At 30.7% G+C, this 25,977-nt stretch overlaps 1 protein-coding gene across 1 annotated transcript; it reads right to left on the bottom strand.

Moving 5' to 3' along the window:
* Window positions 1–6,181: 6,181 nt before the first annotated feature.
* LOC124362455 (AMME syndrome candidate gene 1 protein homolog) lies at window positions 6,182–25,460 on the bottom strand. Its single transcript, XM_046816972.1, has 4 exons — window positions 25,223–25,460; window positions 22,207–22,317; window positions 18,318–18,523; window positions 6,182–7,702 (listed from the first exon to the last, which is right to left on the bottom strand). Exons 1-4 carry the CDS (start codon window positions 25,432–25,434, stop codon window positions 7,536–7,538), a joined length of 696 nt encoding a protein of 231 aa, XP_046672928.1. The 5' UTR covers window positions 25,435–25,460; the 3' UTR covers window positions 6,182–7,535.
* Between the last annotated feature and the right edge of the window lie 517 nt (window positions 25,461–25,977).

Raw genomic sequence — 25,977 nt, 5'->3', positions numbered from 1 at the left:
ACATGTCTACTTAGTATACATTCAGCTGTGTTTAGCAATTGGACTGACCCCCCTCATATCTTACATTCTGTGACATGTTTCAATATGTGCTACAATAGAAAATTTTGTTAAGGATTGTCCCGAAATGGGTGCAAGGTGCCTTGATGTAAAAACAATGTCTACTTAGTATACATTCAGCTGTGTTAGCAATTGGACTGACCCCCCTCATATCTTACATTCTGTGACATGTTTCAATATGTGCTACAATAGAAAATTTTGTTAAGGATTGTCCCGAAATGGGTGCAAGGTGCCTTGATGTCAAAACATGTCTACTTAGTATACATTCAGCTGTGTTAGCAATTGGACTGACCCCCCTCATATCTTACATTCTGTGACATGTTTCAATATGTGCTACAATAGAAAATTTTGTCATCTGTAAAGAGCGTTTTATGATGGAAAAACCACAATCTTGTTTAAATTAAATTTGTGGTTTACTAACTTTGTGATGTGAAGAAAAAAGAAATAATGAGTGAAAGCAGAGTGAGAAATAGTGCATTCCTTTTTTTTTTTTAATGTCCACACAAGTTTGATGAAAACCGTAGTAATAGGCCTAATGTTGTGACTAAGAAATGGGTGATGAAAATGAATAACAAACTTTATAAAAATCGTTGTTTTACAATAATTATGGAACTTTAAAAAACATTTCCCCTAATACAGCGTGTATAAAAGTATAGTGGAATAGCTTTGATGGTTACCATACATTTTATGCTAGGTGGGATACAAAAACCTAGGTGGAAGACAACAAAAAAGAAAGTCTTCAACTATATCATAACAAGGTATGAGACTTGGTTGAAACATAGAACAATAGAATGGGAACACATATTCTACCTAACTTGTGCTCGATGCTCTTATACACTATTGGTTAAAATTGCAGGCACAGATTTCTACAGAGATGGCGTTGAAAAACATGCCATAGTGTGTTTTGATTATGTAGAAGAAATAATTTAAGAATATAGTTAAAAAATACAATTTGGTTAAACTTTAAACATTTTTTATTTTCTGGATAACTGTAAAGGCGTTTTCCTCTTGTTTTTGGATTAATGAGATGCCAACTTAAATCACATGATGCCATTTTATGATATTTTAAATGCAGTTTGAAAATTATGGTGACTACACATCAGATTCTGATAGTTAACTAACAGTTGCCTGTACATTCAGGTGCAATGTAGGCTATTGGTCTCTCTCACTCTTGATTAACAAGATGATAAATGAACATGATTGAGTAAACAGATTTTAATCAATTATATTGTCATTGTATATAGTGCTATACCAATGGTCTCATGAAAACGTGTGAAATTCAAATAAACATTTAGTGTTGCCGTCAAAGAAATAAAACAGGAATACGATTTCGATATGCTTCTTCTATATGAATTATTTGTTAAATATTACGTTTATTTCTTAACTTCTATTATTAGTATTAAGAAATAAGGTTTACACAAAGTGTATGTGCCATAGCGCAAAACATTGATTGGTGATTTACATTAGAAAGATGAAAATAAATTAATCATACTGAAGTCCTTTTAAGTTTACAGATGTAACTGACTGTTACCAATTTCTGTTATTGAAACTTTTATGGGTTCTTAAACTAAACTATTAACCTCAAACTGGAAACTATGGTACATACTGTAAAAATTTGTATTTTATTGTACAATATATTTTAAAATTAATCTTTTAAAATTGAATATCATTCAACCAAAGACAATCATCTTGACATTTTTAAGTTGGTGTTTATTCAATTCTTAAACTTTGTCCTCTTTGTGAAGTTATAATGGTATGGTAGTTGGTTATAATGTCTAGATCTGTGTGGTTGGTTGTATTAACATGTTATAAGATTTTGAGATTTAGTTTGTATTTGTTACCTAGATTATGGTTGATAAAAGCAAATCTACAGAAGCATCTACAAATGAGGTTAGTATAAAGTAATGTTACAACATTAAAAACCCCATACGCATAAAAATGTTACTTGCATAGTAAATTATAAAAAACCCAACTAATTTGATACAAATTCTTGATGTTTTATGAATATAATGATAGTTTATAGAGGTCATATTCATAATCATATTTGTTGGAGATGCATTGACAGTTTTGATGAGTCCTGGAATGAACTTGGATGGGCTCCTCTCCTTTCCTGTGTCAAATTAGTGAATTTCCATTGGAGAAATTAGATACTGCAGTCCTCATATAACACAAAAGGCAAGCAGGGTGAAATGTGTATCTACTGTCATCAAGATGATGATTTTCCAACCTATACACACAAATTCAGACACTACAGACTACTTATTTAGCCTTTCCTTCAAACATAGCACAAGAATTCCCTACTGAATCACTTTGGGCAAATTCTTCAATTGAAATTTCACCTATAGTGAGGGAATTTTATAGAGAATTATCTACAAATGGACTTTTCACGATTTATTTCACAAATTTTTCTTTTGTTATGACTTAAGATCTCAAAAGCTGGAGAATAAATTGCAGTTTAATTTTCAAACTGATGATAATTGTGAACTTTACATTTTGGAATTGGAAACTTGTTCCAATTTTAAAAGAAAGTGGTTGTCACACAAAAAGAAGGAGTTGTGTTTGAAAGAGAAAGTTGCTTGTGTCCCAGTCAAAGTAAACTTGGGAATCAGCTGTAGCTTATTATAAAAATGACTGAAATTCCTAGAAATTGTTACGATTAAGAATTTGTAACAATTATGTCTGGGCAACAGTCATCTAGTCAATATTGTAAAACCTATTAGTAGATTGAAGTTTGAAAACCAATCCCAAAAAGTAAATATGTTATACAGAATCATTATAAAATTAATATTTTAAAATAAGAATGAAAATTGTAAGAAGTAAACTAAAGTCTGAGGCACAGAGTTTAAAGCTAAAACTACTTATTTGATTGTCACTTTGAAAAAATTAAATATAAATCATTACAATAAAAGTAATAACACAAGCAATAAAGAACAAAAAAAGAAAAAGTACCCCAACACAATGAAGCAAAGTTTGGTTGAAGAGGTTCATTGAATCCTATATTCTTGAGGTGATCCTGTATTGTAAATTCATGTGTGTTTTCGTGCAGGGTAAAAATATTCACTAATATGGAACTAGGGACTACTGTATAGTCTAGCATAAAGATTAGCAGTTTCTAAAACTCTAGTATTACAGGTAGATGTAAAGCTGATCAACAATAGGCTTCTTGAAGGCGTAAAAATTAATTTAATAAGTTGGAAGCAGAATGCAGATGTCTACTTATGTTAAGTGCCTTTTATTCAGTGGGCGAATACATGGAAAGTTGCTGGGGTAGGTAAACTGGAAGGAAAAGTGGGTCTAATGATAAATACACGTAAAAGAATGTGTAAAATTCAGATAATCATAAGATGCACTGTAAACTTGTGTCAATGGCAGTAAAAAATTATCGTACTGTACCGCTGGTGTTTTTATATAATAAAATTAAAATGCACTGTTTTATAATTACAATTTATTTGTTATTGTATAATTAAATGTATACATTTACCTATAATAAAGAAATCTAGTTTTATAAGGAAAGACAAGAAGAGGGAATAACAGCATCAGAGCTGCTAATGTGTCCAGCGATTATGGCTCAGACTAAGGAACAATTGAATACCCCTATTTGTAGACCTGGCAAGTTACATAGCTGGGAGTTAAGAAAATTAATTAAGAAAACCAGTTAAGATTATGACTGCTTGAAATTTTGGTACTTTGGGATTATACCGACCACACCAGTATGAAGAACACAAACTCTTTCTCGAGAATCCCGATTACGGCAGGCCGCGCGGCATCACATGATTATTTAAGTTTTTTGCACGGCACATAACTGCATTTCCATTACAGTTCAATTTATATTTCTGATCAGCCCCTCTAGAATTTGATATTTTACTGATAGGTACTATCTCGAGGGATGTTTTTCTTTCGTTGACATCAGCACGGGGCACCGAAGGTGATGGCGGAGTGTGATCAAGAATAAAAACAAGTTTTTAGTGTTTTTTTCAATAAAGAGTTTAGTTTTTGTTTGGTAATGTTTGTTTTTGTTGAATTTTTGTGTTTGGATAAATGTAGGGGTGAAACATGGAAGTACAACAAAGCGACGCACCAGCTGAACGGGCGGCGAGACTCTGCAATCACGTTATCTACTAGACCGCTCGACTTTGACCTCTGTCTGAGGATGGGGAGGGGTTTGCGATAAGACAATTCCTTTTATATTGACGAAATATTGTTCTACGCTAATCTAGTAATCAGTAGAAGCAAAATGTCAAATAACGATTCATGTCTGGGTGTGGTCGGTATAATCCCAAAGCACCGAAACTTTAGTAATAAACCTAGTGGAATGAAAATTTAAAAAATAACTAAATATATTCAAGAATACAGATTTAAATCAAGCTTTGATATATGCACTCTTGCCTTCATTACATTATTGAAGTTCGGCTCAAGAATTTCCAATTTGGTTTATCATGACCATAAGTAACACAATAACATATGTACTGTAATTGTGGCACCTTTTCAAGAAGTGTCAAACATTGTTTTTGTAGAAATAAACATTTTGTAGAAGAGTACCATTCAATTAAATCAAAACTATTGTGATTATTAACCATGAATTTAAGGTGAGAGATTGTTACTGTATTGTGACATTGTACCTGGGGTTCAAAGGGTTGAGCACTATGATTTAAATTTTACATTATGTAATACCAAATTAACAGTAAAAAATACATTTCTTGATGCTGTAGAGGCTGCTATATCTATGATTTTATTGGCTTCACTATCCTTAAATTTCTTGAGTTTAATCTTAAATTCAATACATCTTTGATAAGCAAAACCAATAGTTCTGAAAATCTTGTAATAACTGATGTAACATTTTTCCATTCCACATTGAATTATAGGTTATTTTTAACACATTTACTAATCATAAATTGTAATTAATTTGATTAGTCATCTATTTTACAAAGCATGGAATACACAGAGAGAATTTCATCCAAACGACTAAATGAACACGGGTTTTCAAAGTTTAAAACTGAAACTGAATTCAGTTAAGGAACTTAAACTCCTAAATCTTAATTAAAATAACCAGTCAATTCACAATAATGAATTAAAACAACCTCCAAAAGCCCCTCCCAATAAAAAATATATTACAAACATGACATTTTTGGTTTTATATCAATAAATCATTCAAATATATAAATTTTAGTTACCTATGTAAAAATAAAATACAGAATAAATTGTTAATAGTGACATCACAAACAATTGAATAACACTTTTCTAAACTATAATGTATTACAAATGATTAAGACACAAAATTATAAGGATAAATAAGCCTAATAAAATACACATGACGTTGATAAAAGTAACTAAAGCTAAACAATATTCTAAAATGAAAAATAAAAAAGAATCATTTCATGAGAGCACTCAAGTTTCACAAGGTCATTTAAAAAATGGAAACAACAGAATTATTATATAGTTCTAACATCAAAATTGATAAATTTAAGGATCGGTATGGATTTGGGTTAATATACAGTAAAAACTGTCAAATCTGGTATTATGATATCTAGTTTGGTGACAGACAATGAGATGTTTTATAATTGTAAGCAAGAGTAAGCTCCACATCTCCCACACATGCACTGAAGGGGTGGGGAGGCAGAGTGTGTGGAGAGAGGGATAGGGGCTATGTTACCCAAATTATTTTTTTGAAACAATGATTTGGCAAGACCATGACATCAGTGTTGCTGTGTGCTATATCTTTTACTTTTCAATAAGTAAAAGATCTGATTTATAAATACTGTATTTTATTGAATGGTTGAAGTTTAGGTTTAATTGACAGAATTGTATTTATTGACTTTTGAATTGTGTTTGATTATACAAATTGAACTACAAAAACACAACTGAAAATATTCAATGTTTTTATAATTATCAATCGCTTTCAAAAAGTAAGACAGCATCTGTAATGATTGATTATAAACAACTTGCCCTTAATATTACAACTCTGTATCTGGCCCTCCTGGCACAACCGGATGTGACAGATTTTACTGTAATTAGTTTATTGTATTATAAACTTAAAAATATTATTGTGGTGCAAACAACTGGTATTGTGTTATTTAATTCATTTTGGTTTCATAACTCGGGAATAACAAGGAAACACTTGAAACAATTAGCATAAATTAAAACACACTTTAATAAAAACAATGGAACATATTGATTAAACATTTTTCTTATATCATAACCCACATGATTTTAACACTAAACTTAAACAATTTCATACATTTTTTAATCTGAAAGAAACTTTTATAATAATTCTTTAAACTATGAAAATATATGTTTCTAAAATAATGTACCGAGACACACCTGTTCAGTTACTGATATGAGCAATCATTGAGCCAAAATTAACTCAGTTAATAGATGAAACAAACACGTCACTTTAAGCATAAAATATAACTACTTTCGCCCAATACAAGTTTAATCTATAACTTAAAACAATTCAGACATTTTGGAACACTTCTTTCATTAATATTAAACTAAAATGACACCAGATATATTTTTTAATTACAATCATAATTTTGTAATTGTTTTTGAAAGTTCGACTTCAGAAAGAATAAATTAGCAACAATTACAAAGCCATCTTCCAAATCGAGACTATGGTAATAAAACACTTTAAACTAATACAACTGAAGAAAGGGTCTTTGAATGTTAATGTTCTTACAGATAAAAAATGACAACTTTCCATAAATTATTATGTGTGGTTGTTTTTTCACAAAAATGATTTTCAAATCTATATTGTCAACTGTCACTGAATCTAGTGTAAGAAGTAACCCTCTATTGGAGGGAATAACTTATGTTACATTGTAACACGTCTTAGATTAGTACCTTATACCCAATAATCGAAGGTATGAAATAGTATAACTTCTAACGACACTAACTATAAATCTGCCACAATCAGTATTCACCAACACTATAATCACTTTAAGAACTTTTCTGGCATCTTCACTGAAAACACATTCAGGCATCCAGCTGATTACTACGCATCGGTGAGCAAATTATCGAAAAGGTTCAGGTCTAAATACAACACGATTCATGCCAAACATTCAAAACTCCCTTTTATCAGAATACTTTTTACTCAATTCCCAAATAGAGCACTTGGAACTGGAAAACGAGTAAAATTATTCTGACGAAAGAGACATATGGAATCACAACATGACACCTGTCATAAATCCGAGGACTAATTGCACCAGAAGGCCGGAAGCGAGACAATAAAATGCACATTTACGAAGGTTTGGTCGACGTCACTTCCGTTTCTTGGTAGGGTAAGTACCGTAATGAGGATGTGGGGTGCGGTGTTCCCACCAGCTGACCGCAGGCAGATGTGGTGGGTGTATGGGTATCGGGTGTAGCGGCGGCGGGGGCTGCATGTGTGGGGGCTGGTAGAATGGAGGTCGGAATGGCGGCTCTACGTTGCGGGGCCCCCACCACGCAGCTGGGACTCTCCCAGGAGAGTCCCAGAGTTGCTGCTAGCAACGCCGGCTCCGCCAGTGGTTCAGGTACTCCTGATAGCCAACACTCACTTTCTCACTTTGGTAACGAGTCAACTTAATGTTGCGTCTTATGTCAGGAGTCACATGTCCTTTGAATCCTCCTTTGCGAAGCAATGAATCAATGGTTTGAATCTGATCCCAACCTAAAAAAAAAATTAATGTATTAAGGCAAACCCACACTAAAGAAGAGGCCTTGTATTTAATTTGTTTATGAGTTGCTTTTGGAATAGTTTTAATTTAAGAAGTAAAACACTAAGATTGTTTAGAATTAAAAACCACAGTCAATTTATAATATTGAATCATGTAATTTATTTTTATTTATTAACCCGTATATAGTCAAGTCAAGTCAAGTCAAAATATCTTTATTTACATTATGTACATGGGTACAATAAATAGTGTCACTACAACTAAGTTACATAATTGGATGATTATAGTAGATCATGTTGTTGAATAAAATTCTTCAAATGAATAAAATGCTTTTCTAATTAAATAATCTTTTAACATTGATTTAAATTTCTTAATATCTTCAACTCTTGTTATTGTTTTTGGAATTGACTTAAAAAATTTTATTCCTGCATAAGAAGTTTTTTTTGTATAAAATTCTAAATTGTGTCGTGGTATTACTAATTCCTTCTTGTTCCTAGTATTGTAAGTATGGGTTTCACAATGAATTTTAAATTTAGATTGATAGGTCCTAACATACATAACACATTCTAAAATATAAAGGCTATGCACTGTTAAAATATTTAGTTCAGTGAAATTATTTTTCACTGACTCATCCTTCTTCATTTTCAACATTATTCGTAGTGCTTTTTTTTTGCAAAATTAGAATTTTATTTAGGTTTTGGTTTGTGGTTCCTCCATACACTCCTATCCCATATGCAATGTGGGATTGAATATGTGCATGGAAAACCATTTTTAGTACTGACAAACTGCATAAATAAGAAAGTCTTTTGATAGCATATAACCCAGAATTTATCCGCTTAATTATCTGTTCAATATGAAGATTCCAGCTAAGGTTTTTGTCTATTGTTAAACCGAGAAATTTTGTGTAGGAAACTTGATCCAAACTGGAATCGTTTATCAATATGTTAGGATTTAAACGTTTTCTGTCTTGTTTTGTATTAAAAGAAATAAAATTAGTTTTATCGGTATTTAAAACTAATTTGTTGTCAATGAAAAATTTTTGTACATTTGAGAGTTGCAGATGTGCAGATATCTCCAATTCGACTTCTGTTTTTGCAGATATAATGAGATTTGAGTCATCTGCAAATAGGCACAGCTGGTTTTTTGAACTTTCAAGATTACTAAGGCAGTTTGGCATATCCTTTATATAACATATAAATAATATACGACCTAAAATAGACCCCTGGGGTACTCCATTTTTTACTAATTGGGTGTTGGATTGAAATTTTAGTATTTTATTATTTTTTATGTGAGTTATTTCAACGTATTGTTCTCTTTTAGATAGATATGACTCGAACCACTTTAAATGAATATTATGGATACCTAAATTTTGCAATTTGTTAAGTAAAATTTCATGAGATATGCTATCAAAAGCCTTTGATAGGTCCATGAATATTCCTGTTACATTATCACTTTTGTCGACTGACTCTATTACAGACTCAGTGAATTCTATGAATGCAGTTATAGTAGATTTATTTTTTCTAAAACCGTGTTGTTCCTTGTCATAAAGATTATTTATTTCTAAATGTTTGACCAATCTATTGTACATGGTTCTTTCAAAAATTTTTGAAATTGCTGGTAAAATTGAAATCGGACGATAATTTTGAATGTCTGTTACAATACCTTTTTTGTAGATAGGTACAACCTTAGACAATTTTAACTTACTAGGAAATATGCCAGTAATGAGAGAAGAATTTACCAGATGCATTAATGGTTTAATTAAAGAGCTTTTTGCAAATTTTGTCAATTTCATAGGCACTCCGTCATACCCGCTACAAGATTTATTTTTGAGTGAGTCAATAATTTGATTCAGTTCTTCTACACTCAAGGGCGGGCATTGAAATTTAGGAGACGTTATATTTATGTTCTCAGACTGTGGTTGTAATGAATTTGAAGGAAGGTCTTTTAACAGTGCATCTGTCACATTTATAAAATACTCATTGAAGGACTTTGCAATTAGAGATGGTTCAGTAATAGATGAATCTTTTGATTTAATTACAAGATTGCCTTCGCATTTATATCCATTCTTTTTTGTTTCATTATTTATAATTTGCCATGTTGTCTTGCTAATATTTTCTGAATTTTTTAATTTAGTGTCGAAATAATTTTGTTTACATCTTATATATATAAAAATCTTGAGTCACGATGTATGTTGCCAATAAACTCCAAAACGACTGAACCAATTTCAATCAAATTTCACATGTATCCGTAATTTAGTCTAACTTAGAAGATAGGATAGTTATTATCTGAATTATTCGCTTATGTCGTGAATATAAACGAATAAAATGAAGAAAAGTTTTCAAAGCGCCTGCACATTATAACCTGCAATTACGAGATAGATACGTATATTAAACAGTGAAACACTATTTGAAGGCGCTAAGTTATGATGTATAATTGTCTAAACTAAATTTTTGGTTGAACTTAAAGGTTGAGTGGTAGACCACTTTGTAATAAAATACATTATGCATGTACAATACATTTTTGACATATTTTCTTGATCGTGACATCAAGGTAAAATCTACATCGGGGTTGGAAATATAATTTACTTCAACCAGAAATGCTCATACGCGGGCAAAACTTACGAAAAGCGTGCGAAGCCGCGGGAAACAGCTAGTTTTATTAATAAATTTTGAGTTGTATTGCCTAGTTTTATTCTTAATTTCATTTTTAAGGTTTTCTGATTTTTTCAACCTTGACAACTTATTGAGGTGTATAATTTCATTTTTTTCATCTTTCAGTTCGTCCGTAATCCATGTCTGTTTTTTATTTCCTTTTTTAATTTGCACAAGAGGAAAGCAGAGATCAAAATAGTATCTAAAGATACTATCAAAACAATCATACTTTTCATCTATCGGAGAACAAAAGATTGGAAGCCAATCTTCTTTTTCTAATAGAGATTTGAATAATGTCATATTGTCAATTGAAAATTTTCTTCCTACAAAGGTTAAATTTTGTTCAGATTTTACTTGAATTTGTAAAAGTTCGAGCATTTGCGCATCGTGATCAGACAAGGCTGTTATAATTCCAGAGACTTTAATTTCATTTTTATTATTAAAATTTGTCAGAAAATTGTCAATACAAGATTCAGATGTTTGTGTCACTCTGGTTGGAAAGTCAACTAAAAAAATATATGTAAAGCTAACATAATATATAGTTCATACATAATAATGAAAATTCCTCATTTGAAAATGAAACAAATCTAATAACTGAGGTAAATAAACAACCCAAATACCATGGCCTTAAGCTACATTGAAAGCAATTGATATTGTTAAGGAAATAATAGCAGTGCTAAAGAATAATGACATGGAACTGGTATTTTCTTTATGCATTTCTATGTATTTTACTGCCAAGATGCACACAACTAATACTAAATTATTTAATTTAAAAGAGTAGAATGTAATTTGTACGTATGTGACTAACCCCATGATTCATTGAATGATGTTGCCAAAGTCCTTGATATGTGAATATTGAGGCACATAATGATATTAGCTTTTATTTGTTTTTATAACTAACGGATATTTATAATATCTAAATTCTAACCTCCACGATTAATAATCAAAGTTTGAGGTGACTGGCAAACAGACTACTGCATAGAAGATGGAAACAAGAGTCAACTAACTGAGTTTTCATATTTTGCAAAATACATAGTTTTAGCAAGTGTTGAAATCATGTTCAGTAAATTAGATTCATAGTAAAGTATGATTAATAAATTAAACTACGAAATTAAGAGAATAGGTTTCTTTATCTTTTGAAAAAGAAAACTTAAAGTAAGTTATGAATTAGTTTAGACTGCTATTAACCTACATATTATAAACTTTTCAACTGTTTTAATTACATTATGTATACATGAATTTAAAATTGGAATTAAACAGCAACATGAAACTAAATCGACAACATAGGTAACTTAAATTTATTGCACATTAAAATAACTACTTTATGGATGACAGTAAAAGAATGTTGGTACAATCTTCAAAATAAGAGCGATTCACTATATGTCTCAGTTAAACAATAATATAATATGCTTTCATTTGGCAAAATATTGGAATTAAACAATAACTATTTCTAAAAAAATTCTAACAGGCTACATAAATATTAAATTATTTCATACTCATTATAAAGCGGACAACAAGCATAAGTCGTAACATGTAATAACTTTGAAAACAAACTAAATTCAAATGAATAATAATAATTACTGACTCAATAAAATCATCCTTGATATAACTAATATAACTCAGAACTAGTAGAATCAGAACTTTTTGTGACAGTATAAAGTTAATTCTATGTAAACAATAATCAAATTGCAATTAAATTACTATAAATTAAACTCAGTGACTACATTGAGTAAGTTTTACATTTTTGTAATAATCTAACTAACAATAACAAATTACATGACATACTGGAAGAATAAACTAACTTAATGACTACAAAAAACGGTAAATTTTGACAATTGATAATAACTTATTTAATATTAACAATGATTAAACTATTCAACAGCAGATTAAAGTTTGACAGCTAATAAATAATATAAACAAATAATTAAATCAGATGTTGACAGAATAGTTAGTTCAGTGATTAATTTAACACTTTTTACCCTGAGCCCGAGAATAGGTTGGGCCGCGTTGGCAGCGCCTGCTACCGGCGCCCGAGTATAGCTCGGGTCGTGTTATTTAATTGTATTATTTAGCTCAGTCATCTTATTTTGGATTCAAACATTTTGATTATGTTCATTGGTTGCCTAAGTTCGTATTTGTTGGTTCTGAGATCCCTGGGTCACGTTTTAGTAATGAAATACGTATATTTTTGTCGTACTACAAGCGAGTCTAGACAGCTGATCGTCGGTACTGTCAGTTTGCTTAGTAGTGTTTCACGTTATGTATTGTCGTGAGTCTTAGTGATGTCTTGCTAAGTTTTCTACAAATCTTGCCGACAAATACTGAAGCAAATGTTATTATAATGTATTCTAAATGTGAATTTAACTGTTTGTAAATAATGAGAACTTTAGTTTCTTACTGAATAAAGTTAAGGCAAATGCAGGCAATGTGAGGTTATCCGTGTGTTTTGTTTCGTATTTACACTCGCTTTGTTCTTTCTTCTCGACTTTCCGTTGATTTTCTTTTATATTCTTTACTTATTATTTTCGAGTTTAAATAATATGGGGTGATGAAATCAAAAGTGATGCAATTCGCGATCTTTTGTTTGTTTGACTCCAAGTCGGAAAGTGACGATGATTTTGATACACACCTGGGACCAAATATTGATTTTATAAACGATCTAAACGAAAATGTACGAGATCCTGTATTTGATTCAGACCATTGTGCTTTAAAAATTACCACACTAAGGCAAACTACCTGAACTAACAAGCTATGTAGCAAAAACTTTTTTTGTATTTTTTACATAACATTCAATATTACGTACTAATTTTATTTTGAAAATAAACTTTATATTTGTATACATTTAAAAAAGTAAGTATCTCTATCTTTAAAAAGATATATAGTATGAGTTTATAACATAATTACTGTAATAACACAGAATTTTTTAAAAGCATCATAAAACTCCCAGGGAGCCACGCCGAAACATGCATTAAGGGCCCAGGGTACAAAGTGTTAACTACCGTATGAGTGGTAACATTTTAGAAACTTAAACACAGAATTGATCATCAACTTATACAACTAGCACAACTCTCTTTAGTTTGACCAGTTTTTATACCAACGAATTACCTTAAAAATTTGTTCAATACAATTTAATTCAGATATAATCTTCAAATGTGAGGTAACACCAACAGTAAAATGTGGGTTCTGTTAAAATTTTGACAATTTCATCGACCAGTACATTATCAACATTGTCTTGCAGTGGAAGACAAGAATAAATAAGAAGTTTAAATCTTTAAGAAGATTTAATCTTTTTTATAAATATGTGCCTTTTTTATTTTTTGTTACCAACAATACAAGTATAACATAGTTTTTTTCACTATTTAAACAATAAGGCACTACCATCCACTGACTTTGGTGAATGTTTTCAACATCCAAAGGTAGGCGTTCTCTTACTTCATCCTCCTGAAGTTGAAAGGTCCCCCAGATCATCAGTCATCAATTTCGGTCTCTTAATCAGCAGGCTTCTTACTCTTTTCCTCCTAGACTTTTACCTTCATCTCTCGCATGACTTTTGTCTTTCTTGTCCTAGTCTTCTTCACTTTCTTTAAATAGTATCTTCTCCAGTTATTCAACATTATTGCACTTGGCAATTTAACTTTAGTTACTCTTTTTATTCTTCAATTTCTTTTCTAATTTGAAGAGGACTGGTCGTTGAAACTCGCTAAAGAGCAACAGGCTTATCTGCTCCTGGTTTTATGATGTTTTAGATAAGTCTGAGGAAAGATTGGGCACGTAAACTGTTGACTGGTCATCAAAGGATGTTTGTGGGACAGGATTGTGGAAGGGCTTAGAAGATGATAATGATTTCTTGAAAAATGGTTCGGTTGTAAACACATGTTCTTGTTTACGTTGTATTTTTTAGAAACTGTCTTCTAATTTATCATTTTTGATCAAAGGTAATTCCAACTCCAAGATATACATCAAGTCATGTTGATGAAAATGTGTTTTGTCATTACATTCCTTTCTGCTACAAGCAGAGCCTACTCAATTGTATCTCCACTAAAATATCTTCTCAATCCTCAATAGTATTTCCCACTGCATTTTTCTGTCCTTTTCTCTCTCCCCTTTCTCTTGGTTTTCCTGTCATCTATCCACTCTCTGATTTTCGTACTCCTCAAATTTCAGGAACCTGCTGAACGAAATTCAATGGCACTCGTTTGTAAGAGTATACCACTAAAATTTGCTGTGAGTAGTTTTGCGAAACATACTTTCTCAATTCCGGTGATTGTTTTCACTTGCTTTTGTCCCCTTTTTTACATATACTTCATTCCTTTTGGGCACAAGAAAAAAGCCACTAAGCTTGAATCTTCAAAGTTCTATAAATTCTTTTCCATCAATATACTCTTTAACTTCAGCAAGCCATTTCCGGATTTTTCCCTCTGTAACATTGGCTCTACATGCCTCCTGCAACAGCTGTATTTGCCTCTTCCATTAAATGCTGAGCATACATCCTCCTGGGAGTTCCCCGGCATTCTGAAAACAAAAATAATATTTTGTCCTAATCATATACATTTTGGTAAATATTATTTTCATTGAGTATATTATTGTACAATTCTAAAAGCAATCTGGTATTATTATTACATTATATAACTATAATAGTATTAATAGATTTATATGAACTTGGAAACAAAGAAAAGTTTTAATCAAATATTTCTATCTCATAGTATAGCTCAAACATATTATGTTATTAATGACAGATTTCTTTAATATTATTACAAGTAAGAGCAACATTATTGTGGTAAATTACTATCAATAGTGATATGGATTCATGTTTAGGTTTGAATACATTTAACTTGATAAATTTTATGTTTTTATTTGTCTGACCAGAGAACAAAAACAGTAAGTTAATTGATATTCATTTACGAATCCCGAAAAACTGCTTCTTACTTGAATGTGTTTACTAAAGATATTTTAAAACTAATCTCCCTCCGGATTTTAGCAATCATTCACAGAACTTGCAGTCTTAAAATTTATATACTTTCAAATTCAAATTTTAGCTTACAAGACACTTTTTAAATTTTTAATAAACAATATTTTTGATCTTATAGAAACCTGTATTAATTAATAATTCAAGATTATGTTTAAATATATCAACTAAAACCCATTCATTTATACATGTATATAGAATTTACATTTTTTAATTTACATAACTGTTATATTTTATGTTGTTGAAATATACAATTTTCAACTTAATTTAAAAGTTATGACCAATATCTAAACTCCGTGCCTCATGGGGTTGTGTTTACAAATTTTTTTGAACTTTTATTAAATAATTGAGTTTTATTCACAAATGTTTCTGAAATTTTATTAAATAATTTGTTTTAAGTCATAAAAACTTTACTAACTAATTATGAATTTATGATTATGTTTAAATATATCTACTAAAGACCATATAATGATAAATATTCATTTAAACAGCAAAACTATAGACATTATTCGGTATTTATACAAGAATTCAAAATATCAGGTTCAAGCACTTTTTATTCAAATGCGTTAAATAAAGAGGTTTTAAAAATAATCCCTCTATGGATTTTAGCCATCATTCATAGAACTTACAGACTTTAAATTTATATAATTTTAAATTTTATTTTGTTGAAATACACTTTTATCTAATCGAAAAATGATTACCAATATCTAAACTCGGTGAAACCATCAAAGAGTTTGGTCTCAACAACGCCGATTTTACTAAATACTGTGATGCATTTTTTTGTAATTGAAAATGACAGTTTTGGCAAAATAAATATTAATCTTTAAAATAATAATAATTTTGTACATTGTTACTGAGAAATTATAAAATATTACTTAATTTTAGACTATTTATATCTTAATTTCCTTACCTGATTGTTAGTTGAAGGTTTAACAATGCTGAGTAATCAATCACAAGGCAGACAGCTTGGTGTCTAGATAGTAGACGACAAATCCATAAATGAACAAATTTAATTTTGTGTAATCTGTCATGTCTTCTTTCAGAATTCGAAAACAAATCAGGGATTTATGAAATTAAATGCAACGACTGTGATAAATTGTACATTGGCCAAACAAAACGGAACATCAAGACACGATTCAAAGAACACTTTGCACATATAAAATATGGAAGAAATGAAAAATCTGCTATTGCGAATCACTGTATTAAATCTGGACACACCATCTCTAATAAAAATGTACTATTATTGAAAGAAGTTACTAACACAATACACTTAAATGCTTGGGAAACATTTTAGATTAACACAAATCAATAACAAAGACGGACATATTCAAAATTCAATTCTAGTCTCATCTTAATTTATAAGAAAATTAAAATGTAATTCTGTTTAAATATTTTATACTGGCTAATCATATATTCAAATCTTTTACCATATGTTATTATAATATCTATTATTTGAAAAAATGTAAACATTTGTTAATTTGTGAAGTGCCTGATGATGGAATCACCGATTCCGAAAGGCCTTGTGCAAAAAATAAAAGTTATATTGGAAAATTCATTTATAGCAGTGATAGTAAAATACACCTTTTTTCCAATGCTCCAAGATTCTACATTCTTTCAGAAAGTCGTAATTTTGGTGATTTTTATATTCCATGTTCATTTATAACAAAGTGGATCTCCTAGAATTTTACTGATGTACATGCTGGATCTGTTTGCCATTAGGATTATGAAACATATGGCAATCTAGATATGTTCAGGATATGACAGGCTGCTTTCACTCTTTGGAGAATCCAGGTGGAAACTTGCACATATTCTGTGATAAACCCCAAGGATTCTGGCAGAGAGGAGAGGAACAGGAATGCAAGTAGTTTTGGTGTGAATGTAAGAGGGTGGATCTTCTTAAAAGTGAGCCAAGGCTAATGGATTCAAGTATTATGACACTGACCCGATTGTTGCAGATATATTGAGAAAGCTGACTATGATCAATACTTAGAAGATAGAGATTCAAAATGAATCTCGCTCGCATCAGCTTGAAACCATTTCAGTTGATTTAAGTCATAAATTCATCAAATTTAAAATAAGATTAATGCTAGATCCAACTTATTTAATTTAATTTAAATACTCTTCAAATATAATGATACATACATAAATGTAAATAATATAATTATAAAAATGCTAAACAAAGCTAAGGTGTGATACAGGTAATCCACTAACTATGTACGATACATGTACCTCGTACTATACATTCTAACTGATTTTAGTGGAAATATTAATTTTGCTATATCTCATGAAAATTGTTGGTACGAGTATATTTAAACTAATGTCAGGCTAACTTGTATGATAAATAGGTAGAATATTTATAATAAAAATACTGATTAACAAATGGTTAAAGATTTAGTGTTCAAAGCCAATTGACAATAATAACTTTATTGTGCTACCATGATAGCGGATTTTGTTAAAAAGGGCTGCTGTAGTGTGAGCAGTTTGCTCACATGACTCATTTTAATTTGTTGTTGAAAGAATGGCTACATCTTAAATTTTGAAAGAATGGATAGAAAGCATCAGGATGAAAACCAAAAATGTAAGACCATCAGCAGGAGATTCTTTATATTTTTCAGTAACATTTTCTGAAATAAGTTCCATTGACAATGAGTCATGGTGTCGATGTGGCAACTCAGTTAACCTTTTTGTGACACCATTCTTCAAACTGTGTGGTTTTATACCATTCACTTTGATTTAGACTTGTAAAAATACAAAATAGTAACCTCGATCATTTTTATTAAAAGAGCATAATGCAAACTTAAGTAAAATATACCATTAATATAAATATAATATTTTTAGTACTTTTGGCTGTAAAAAATCTTTTAAATAACTGATAAAAATATGGAGTAAAATAAACATGCAGTTTTATAGAACTTTTTTCAAATGATTATTAAGAGATTAGTTACATTTAGTTATGTTAAATAACTTCATAGACAAATTATACAGTTAGTTTACCCTGTTCAGTAGCAACCTCTGGGAGGTAAGTTGCCGTACGTTTGCTGCCTTTTTCATTGTGGAATTCAATTCGAATACCATGAACTCCGACTTCCCAGTCTTTGTAGTCAGCTCCATCCTCGAAGTGACGCAAAATGGACACAGAAACATGGAGCTTGGTCAACTCTTCACGAGTAATAGGACTGAAGCGGGAATCCTTAATAGCACTGCAAATTGTAGAATATATTTAACTCAAATATAAAACATAAAATATCACAACATAGTTGTGGGCGATGTGATATAATAAAAGATAACATCCCAGCCAAAGTATTGTTAATGTCTCTTGAGTAAATACAAACAAATACATTACACAGTGATTGTACACAATTGGAAGAAAGTGTTATTAGTCCTGAGACAACAACTTACTGTCTAAATATTTGGCCACTAAAATGGCATTAAAACTATGTAACGCAGTTACCCATTTACTACAAGTTCAGGTTCAATGATATAATGCATTAGTGATGTGACACATGTCTCTGTTTATGCAGCCAAATTGTTCACAGTTAAAAACTTACTTGTTGCTGTTCGAAACCTTTATTTTGACTCCTAAGACTACCAAATTGACTTTGATTTCTAATTAGTCCTTAAAGTATTATAGTTTCTATTTTCAGCTCAGTTCTGATCAGCTGACGTCCCCTATTGCTGAGCTTTGATATGCAGTCTGATCTCTTTATCAAGGTTTGCGGCTTTTGGCTTCCACATCCCCACTGTGGTTTACGTTTGCTTAAAACTGAATGTTCTGCAATGACTTGTTTAGTAATGACAGGAGGGTAAACTTGCTTTAATCTCTCTTTTTTTACTGTGTGTCATTTAACTTGTTGTACTGGTGTGGTGACAATTACTATAAAGACTCATGTTCAAGACCAATGTAAGGCAGTACCGTGGAACCACTACTATGTTGTGCCATGTGAGAGTGAACATGTCATCACCATAAATCCCACAGTACACAGTTCTAATTTGGAAACTCACAAACATCCTCCCCCCCACCTTGTAAACCTTCACAAACCAGTCCTCTTTGATTAACGTATCTAGAGTACTGTTTGTATTATTAATTTGGTTCAATCCGAGCAGAATTACCTTAGATAATAATCACAGCCAACAAAAAAATTTCATAAAATATATCGGGGATCAAGGGTGTAAGTCATATAGATATATTGATTGGGCTTAAATTTTTTTAGACAGTCAATTACAAACAGGTCATACATACTATTAGCTTTATGGTGTCTTTTATCAATTTCAAACAATAACTTATGTTCCAACAGTCCCAATCAATGTTACACAACACAGTATCTATTATGTCATATACAGTCATAAATGGTAAAATTCACTTTTGAGTCTATGGGACTTTATGGATGTCCAAATATTATATAAACACATTTTTGTTGGAAGTAGTTGGATGAATTGAATAGCAGACCTAGAAATGCTCAGTTATCAGGAAAGCAAGAATTCTACTAAGCTATTTAAAGCAAAAATAACTATATCTCCAAATACTATAGAGCAATAAAAATTCATAAAATTTGTTCCACAAAACGTTTTTAAATGAGAGAAAACTGATTTATTAGTAATTTATAGGCGAATAAGTACATAAAGCATGAACAAGTGACAATTAATGTAAAAGCAGTTCCAACATCCAGTGGAAAGTGCATGTAAGCTAATTTGAGCTAAATGAACAGAAGCAATCAATGTAGGCTAGTAGACTGATGGTTGAACCGGGATTGATTCTTGTGAACCGGTTCCCAAGTCTGGCTTTTAACAGTCAAAATTAATCTAAGATGAAAGTAACAACAGTTTGGAGGAGGAACATTCTCATGGGATTGGGATTACTCCAAAGATTACTTTTCACCCAAATTTACTTGCACCTGATCGTGTTAAAAATCCATGTAGTTTTTAATAAATTTAAGTGACTGAACTTCTAAAGTTAGATCTTCCATATTTTAATCTAAATTGGTGGAATGAGATAACAGTCAGATTTAGTATTGCGCAAGGCAGCTTGTCTACCTATCATTCAGATAACTGTTGTGGGTACAAGTTTCCTCCTCATAATACTCATTCAGTTACAACTCCATTTTGCAATTCAACATCCGTTTATGTTGTAAACATTGTAAAATAAGAAATAAAAAATAAAACAATAATGACAATTTAATATTAAATTTATTGCAGGAGTAAAGCTTTACTTGGATAAAATCACAACTTTGTAAAATTTGTGTAATATTACGCAGGAGATCTTATCGTGAGTTGGTAGTTTTCTATTCGCCTCATACTTTTCTGTGGCCAAATACTTGGTGACTTTGCTCTTCTAATGCACCATTGGAACACTCTACCATCAGTGATTATACTGTTGCTGAACAAACCTGATAAATGTCAATCCATTTACTTACTGCACCAAACAACTCATCAACTGGGGCACTAATTTTAAAATAGCAAATAATTACATGAACCTCACTTGCACAGCTGGATGCCGACTCAACAGAATAACACCCAGACACCAAAGCGGGCATACTAGCCCCATCCCCAGTGGCTACAGACAAAAATATTTACTTTCTGGACATATAAATATGTTTAGAGATTTACAATGCACAAAATTGTTGTTTATAATATTCAGCAATATTGTAGAGAATATAGACTTCCAAAATGGTAATGTAAGGTCTATTGTCCTGACATGCACAGTATGTCATATATTAGAGAATGCAATGATACATCAAGATTAAATGAATGGGAGCTTATGTATCTATTTGTGGAGAAATATGACAGTGATACAAGTCACTATCATAGTCATAGTGATGTCAACACCAAATACTATATCAATATGTAAAGTACACTTTAAATCGTGTTTTTACATAGAGGAATTTTGCAAATTCTGGTTTCTGGATTGTCAATAACCTGATGCAATATGTCACACACAGTTTGGTAGGATATTAGGTTATACTAACATCTTGACATGCATCACAGAGTGAGCAGAATCCATACAAATATTTATTATACAATGTAAAAATATTGGTAAATGATTTGTCGACATTATTTTACTAAGTATATATATCTTAAAATGTTTAAATACAGTGTTTATAATATTTTATCCTATATTATTAGAAATAAAATATCATAGAAATTAAACAGAAATTATATATATATATATATATATATATATATATATATATATATATATATATATATATAATAATTATAATATATACATATTATTTCTGTTTAATTTCTATGCTATTTTATTTCTAATAATATAGGATAAAATATTATAAACACTCTATTTAAACATTCTAAGATAAATGCTCAAGGTAATTGAGTTGGCTTTATGGTTCTTAACATAATTCACTATCAGGTTTTAGTAAAAAACTGAGAGTACAGATAACACTTGGAAGGTCATTGTAAGCAACAACAAGAACAAATAATACACATTATTTTGTTCTCAGAACAGATTTTCCAAGTGTAATATATTGTACACCTTAAACTATAAAAAATTTAACGATTCAAAACTATCAAAATGAGTACTTTTTAGAGTAAAATAAAAGTAACTTATTGATATTATAAGACAAATATTACCAGTTGCAAAATAACATAACTTAAACAATATTTTACTTAATATATACTTAATCAATTGGTTCAATGCCATAAATACACAGTCAACAATTAGACAAAAAATGCTTTTTGGTTACAAATATCCTGGTGAATTAAAAAAAATCTTTAATGAGTTATTAAATTACCAAATAACCAGTGATTATTTAAATTGATGTTGGTTATTCATATTTACATCAAAATTCTAAACACCAAATTCAGGAACATGAGTATGTAAAAAAAAAACATTTAAATAAAAACCCCAAAACAAAAAAAAACTTACCTTGTGACAGCATATTCACGGATTCCATTATGCAAGTTAATTGCATTGAATGTACCAATACACCCTCTCAGACGTCTGTCTTTTCCAATCTCCCAAGTTACAAATAATGGACTGAAAATAAAAATAGTAAGGTAGGGTACTATAATTACTTAATAACTAGAGGTAATAGAGTGATGACTAAGAGGACATGAGATCAATATATTCCTAATGGAACAGTATTTACTGTTGGTGCTTTAAATAAATTGTATCAAACAAGTAATATTTTTCTTTAACCAACAATAGCAGTAACAATAATGCCATGAAAGATACATGTCAATTATTGTGTCAGTATATATTAGCAGAAAACTCCAATCTCTTGGATGGCAAGACATCCTTATTAGCAACTATTCTGCCACATTCCAGAATTATATCAGAAAACAAGGCTAAGGAAAGATATAAATTCACTTTTCCAATACTTTGTATCCTTTAACTCTACATTTGATATATCCAATTTGTACTCGTGACCATGTTCATCTTTGAAATCTGGTTCATGTGTACATAGGCTATATGTGGGCAAAAATCAATTGCTAATAAAACACATTTTATGACTGTTCATAACAATGTTTAATTGCAACAATAAAAATATTTTAAATAAGCTGATTTTAGTGTATTATATCAAATCACCGGGTTTTGTATTTTTATGCCACTTACAATACAACATTTCTTTATTCATAAAATTTGCACATAGTATTGAAGTGTCATATACACAGTAATAAAAACTTACAATACATGATCTTAAATTATTAGTAACTCCTCACCAGTTTTTATGAGAAAATGTAACAACATATAGAACAGAAAATAGGACATTTTTAGAACTATTTGCGGAACCTAATATACTATCTTTAACATGACATACAGAATTGAGGTGCGTCCTGAAAGAAACGGGATGCAAAAACATTTATTTCATATTTAAGCATGTAAAGCCTGGACAACCTGACAATTCAAAGAACAAATATTTCGGATTAGGTGAATGTTGATTTATGAATTTTAATGTCAACCATAATGAAAACATTTTAGACCTGGCAACTGGTGTTAATATTCAGGCAGTTGTGACATAGTTAGACTAAAAGGTTGTAGAGGGACGTGAAAGGAAGTTTAGAAAGTTGCATACCAACAGACCTTCATATAGATCATTTCTGCATTTGTATAGAAGAGAGGTATGGTTTTCTGGAGAGTGCTTCCAACCACTTCTTGAAAGTGGTTAATCATTGCTACTCAGGAGAAAACATTTAAATAGTTCTGCAAATTTCCTATTTTCTGTTCCAATAGTTTGTTCATGCATAATAATTAGGGTTCCTGTATTATTTATAAGTTTGTTACTGCATAGTATATTAAATTAATTATTTTAATTTCGAACATCATTGTTTTTATGACTAAGAATATGTTTATCATTTGATAGTTATTCTATATGAAAGAATACTATGTTGTATATGATTATATTTAATGGATGCTGCAGTATAATAAGCGGCCACCACTACAATCGAATCATCAATGTTTATGATTATTAAAACTACCAAAATCGAAATATTGGCAAGGAATAACATTAGAGGTATTTCAAATTACAGTATAGTTCAACTGTTTTTATATGTAAAAGGAGTAATAATTTAATGGTGAATAAAGATTTCTGTGGTGGCCGCTTATTATTCTGCAGTCGTAATGGTTAAAAAATATTAATCTATTTATATTGTATTTGTTTTTATTTATTGTGCAGTAGGCTGTATTACATGATCTTGTTCTTTTGTTATTTTGAAATGTTTGGGACAATGATTGAAATATTAATGCATCTTACATAAGCATTGTGTAACGTTGAATATAAACAACACTAGGTCTAAGTTATATATTTCTCTTGGCACCAAAGCTAATTGCTGATTGGACTTATTGTTTTGTTGTAGGTTAATACTTGAGTTTTGAATTAAGTACTAAGAGTTTTTTGTTACTAAGTTTAAGTATTTAGGCCCTATATAAAAATAAAATATTGAACGGATTAACATTCAGAGGTAATTCAAATTACAGCATAGTTCAACTGTTTTTTATGCACAAAGATTTCTGTGGTGGCTACAAACTATTCTGCAGTCCTAAGGGTTAAAAAATAAATAAATATTAATCTATTTATATTGTATTGTTTTTATTTATTGTTGTGTATATTGCATGATCTTTTATAAGTACCAAGAGCTTTTTTTAAGTTTAAGTATTTAATATTTTAGTAAATATTATTTAAGTTTATTTGATATGTTTAAGCACCTTTGCCTAAAACACTTCTGTTGACAGATATAAACTGAACAAGATTCAAGTAAGAAAAATAGTATAGTGTAAATAATGATACCTGTTGAGAAGATATAGGCCTACTATTTTAATTTTAAGTGAACATTATTTGAACTGGGTTGGACTAAATATGGCAGTATTGTTTAGTAAAAATAGGCTAGGCTAAACTTGATATAGTAACAACTGAAGAGGACTTAACAGCCCAAGGTAGCCAATAAGTTTGAGTCCTCAATAAAGTACCCAATTAATTGAAACTACAAAGTTTTACACAAGACAAAGGACTCAACTTGAAATGATTATAGATAGCTTCCTAAATTAGGCTTGCTGGTATTGACAAAGGATTATGTCTTATTTTTAGCAACAACCCTCTATGGCAAGATGAGATCATCATTAAAACTTGTTCCAGTTATGACGTGAAACTTTATATTTCATTAATTAAAAATTAAGTAGAGGTAATATATCACCATAAAATTCAGTTTCATGTAGAAAGTGCAACCATTACTATAAAGACCTACTTTTCACTCAGCTGATTTGGATCAAACACAAGACTAATATTATTAAATATTTTGAGTTACAAGTACACTGATAATCCTGAAAAACAAAATAAACAGTAATGAAATTAATAACTAAATATATATTGGACATGACTTTTGACTATAACAAAATATAAGAACAAAAGAACTGGATAACCTCAAGGCTAACTTTGGTCACTTACTATGGATCGTTGCAGAAGTCAGGAGTTTTGGGAGGTTCTAAACTGTGTAAATGGCAGTATAAAACATCAAAGCAGAAGAAACACATTTCAGGATGCGCAACCATTCCATTTCTAATACCATTAGAAATCACAGATGTTCCATTACAAGGAATACTTGAAGAATTATTGAGCTTCTGTTTTTTCGTTCCACAACAACCAGCCGCCATGTTCATCACAGGAACTGGAACACAACAAACGAACAACAAGACTCACATTTGGTGGACGTCACCCGAAGTATTAACGTATAGTAAGCACGTTCTCTACCAGATAGCGCTAGCTACAATGTTCAGCTGTTTACTTTTCTGTCATCATCATGTCCAGTTACCACATGACCAACGTTACGGCCCTGACAATAAATTGGTGATGTGAATAAAGTGAAGTAATTGCTTCTACTTGGGTATATTTGAGCAATTGCTTCATTTAAAGTGAATAAAACAGCGAAAAAATTTCTTAGCCGAGCAATTGCTCGATTTTTCCTGGAGTGAAGTAATTGCACATAAAATGAAGTGAATAAAACGGTGGTGCTTCATTATTTTGGAGCAATTGCTCGATAAAAATGAAGCAAGCCATAGGGCACACTGGCTCGACTTAGGCGGTACTGTCAACATGGCCGAGTTCATGCACCTGCGAGCTCGCAAATTTTATGGTGAACGAAGAGAAGTTACGCGTTGTAAGGAGTTGCTCCGGTTTGAGAGTGAAAGTGTGGACTTCAAAGT

Source organism: Homalodisca vitripennis, chromosome 5 (assembly GCF_021130785.1).
Source record: "Homalodisca vitripennis isolate AUS2020 chromosome 5, UT_GWSS_2.1, whole genome shotgun sequence".
Classification (NCBI taxonomy): domain Eukaryota; kingdom Metazoa; phylum Arthropoda; class Insecta; order Hemiptera; family Cicadellidae; genus Homalodisca; species Homalodisca vitripennis.
Note: the sequence above shows the minus strand (reverse complement) of the source record. Positions and strands in the feature narration are given on the sequence as shown.

Excerpts from the sequence above, each read along its gene's own strand:
- LOC124362455 (XM_046816972.1), bottom strand. The coding sequence starts at position 25,434 with ATGAACATGGCGGCTGGTTGTTGTGGAACGAAAAAACAGAAGCTCAAT. Across the intron at positions 22,318-25,222 it reads GACTTCTGCAACGATCCATA|TCCATTATTTGTAACTTGGG; the intron begins GTAAGTGACCAA and ends TTTTATTTTCAG. Across the intron at positions 7,703-18,317 it reads AGAGGTTGCTACTGAACAGG|GTTGGGATCAGATTCAAACC; the intron begins GTAAACTAACTG and ends TTTTTTTTTTAG.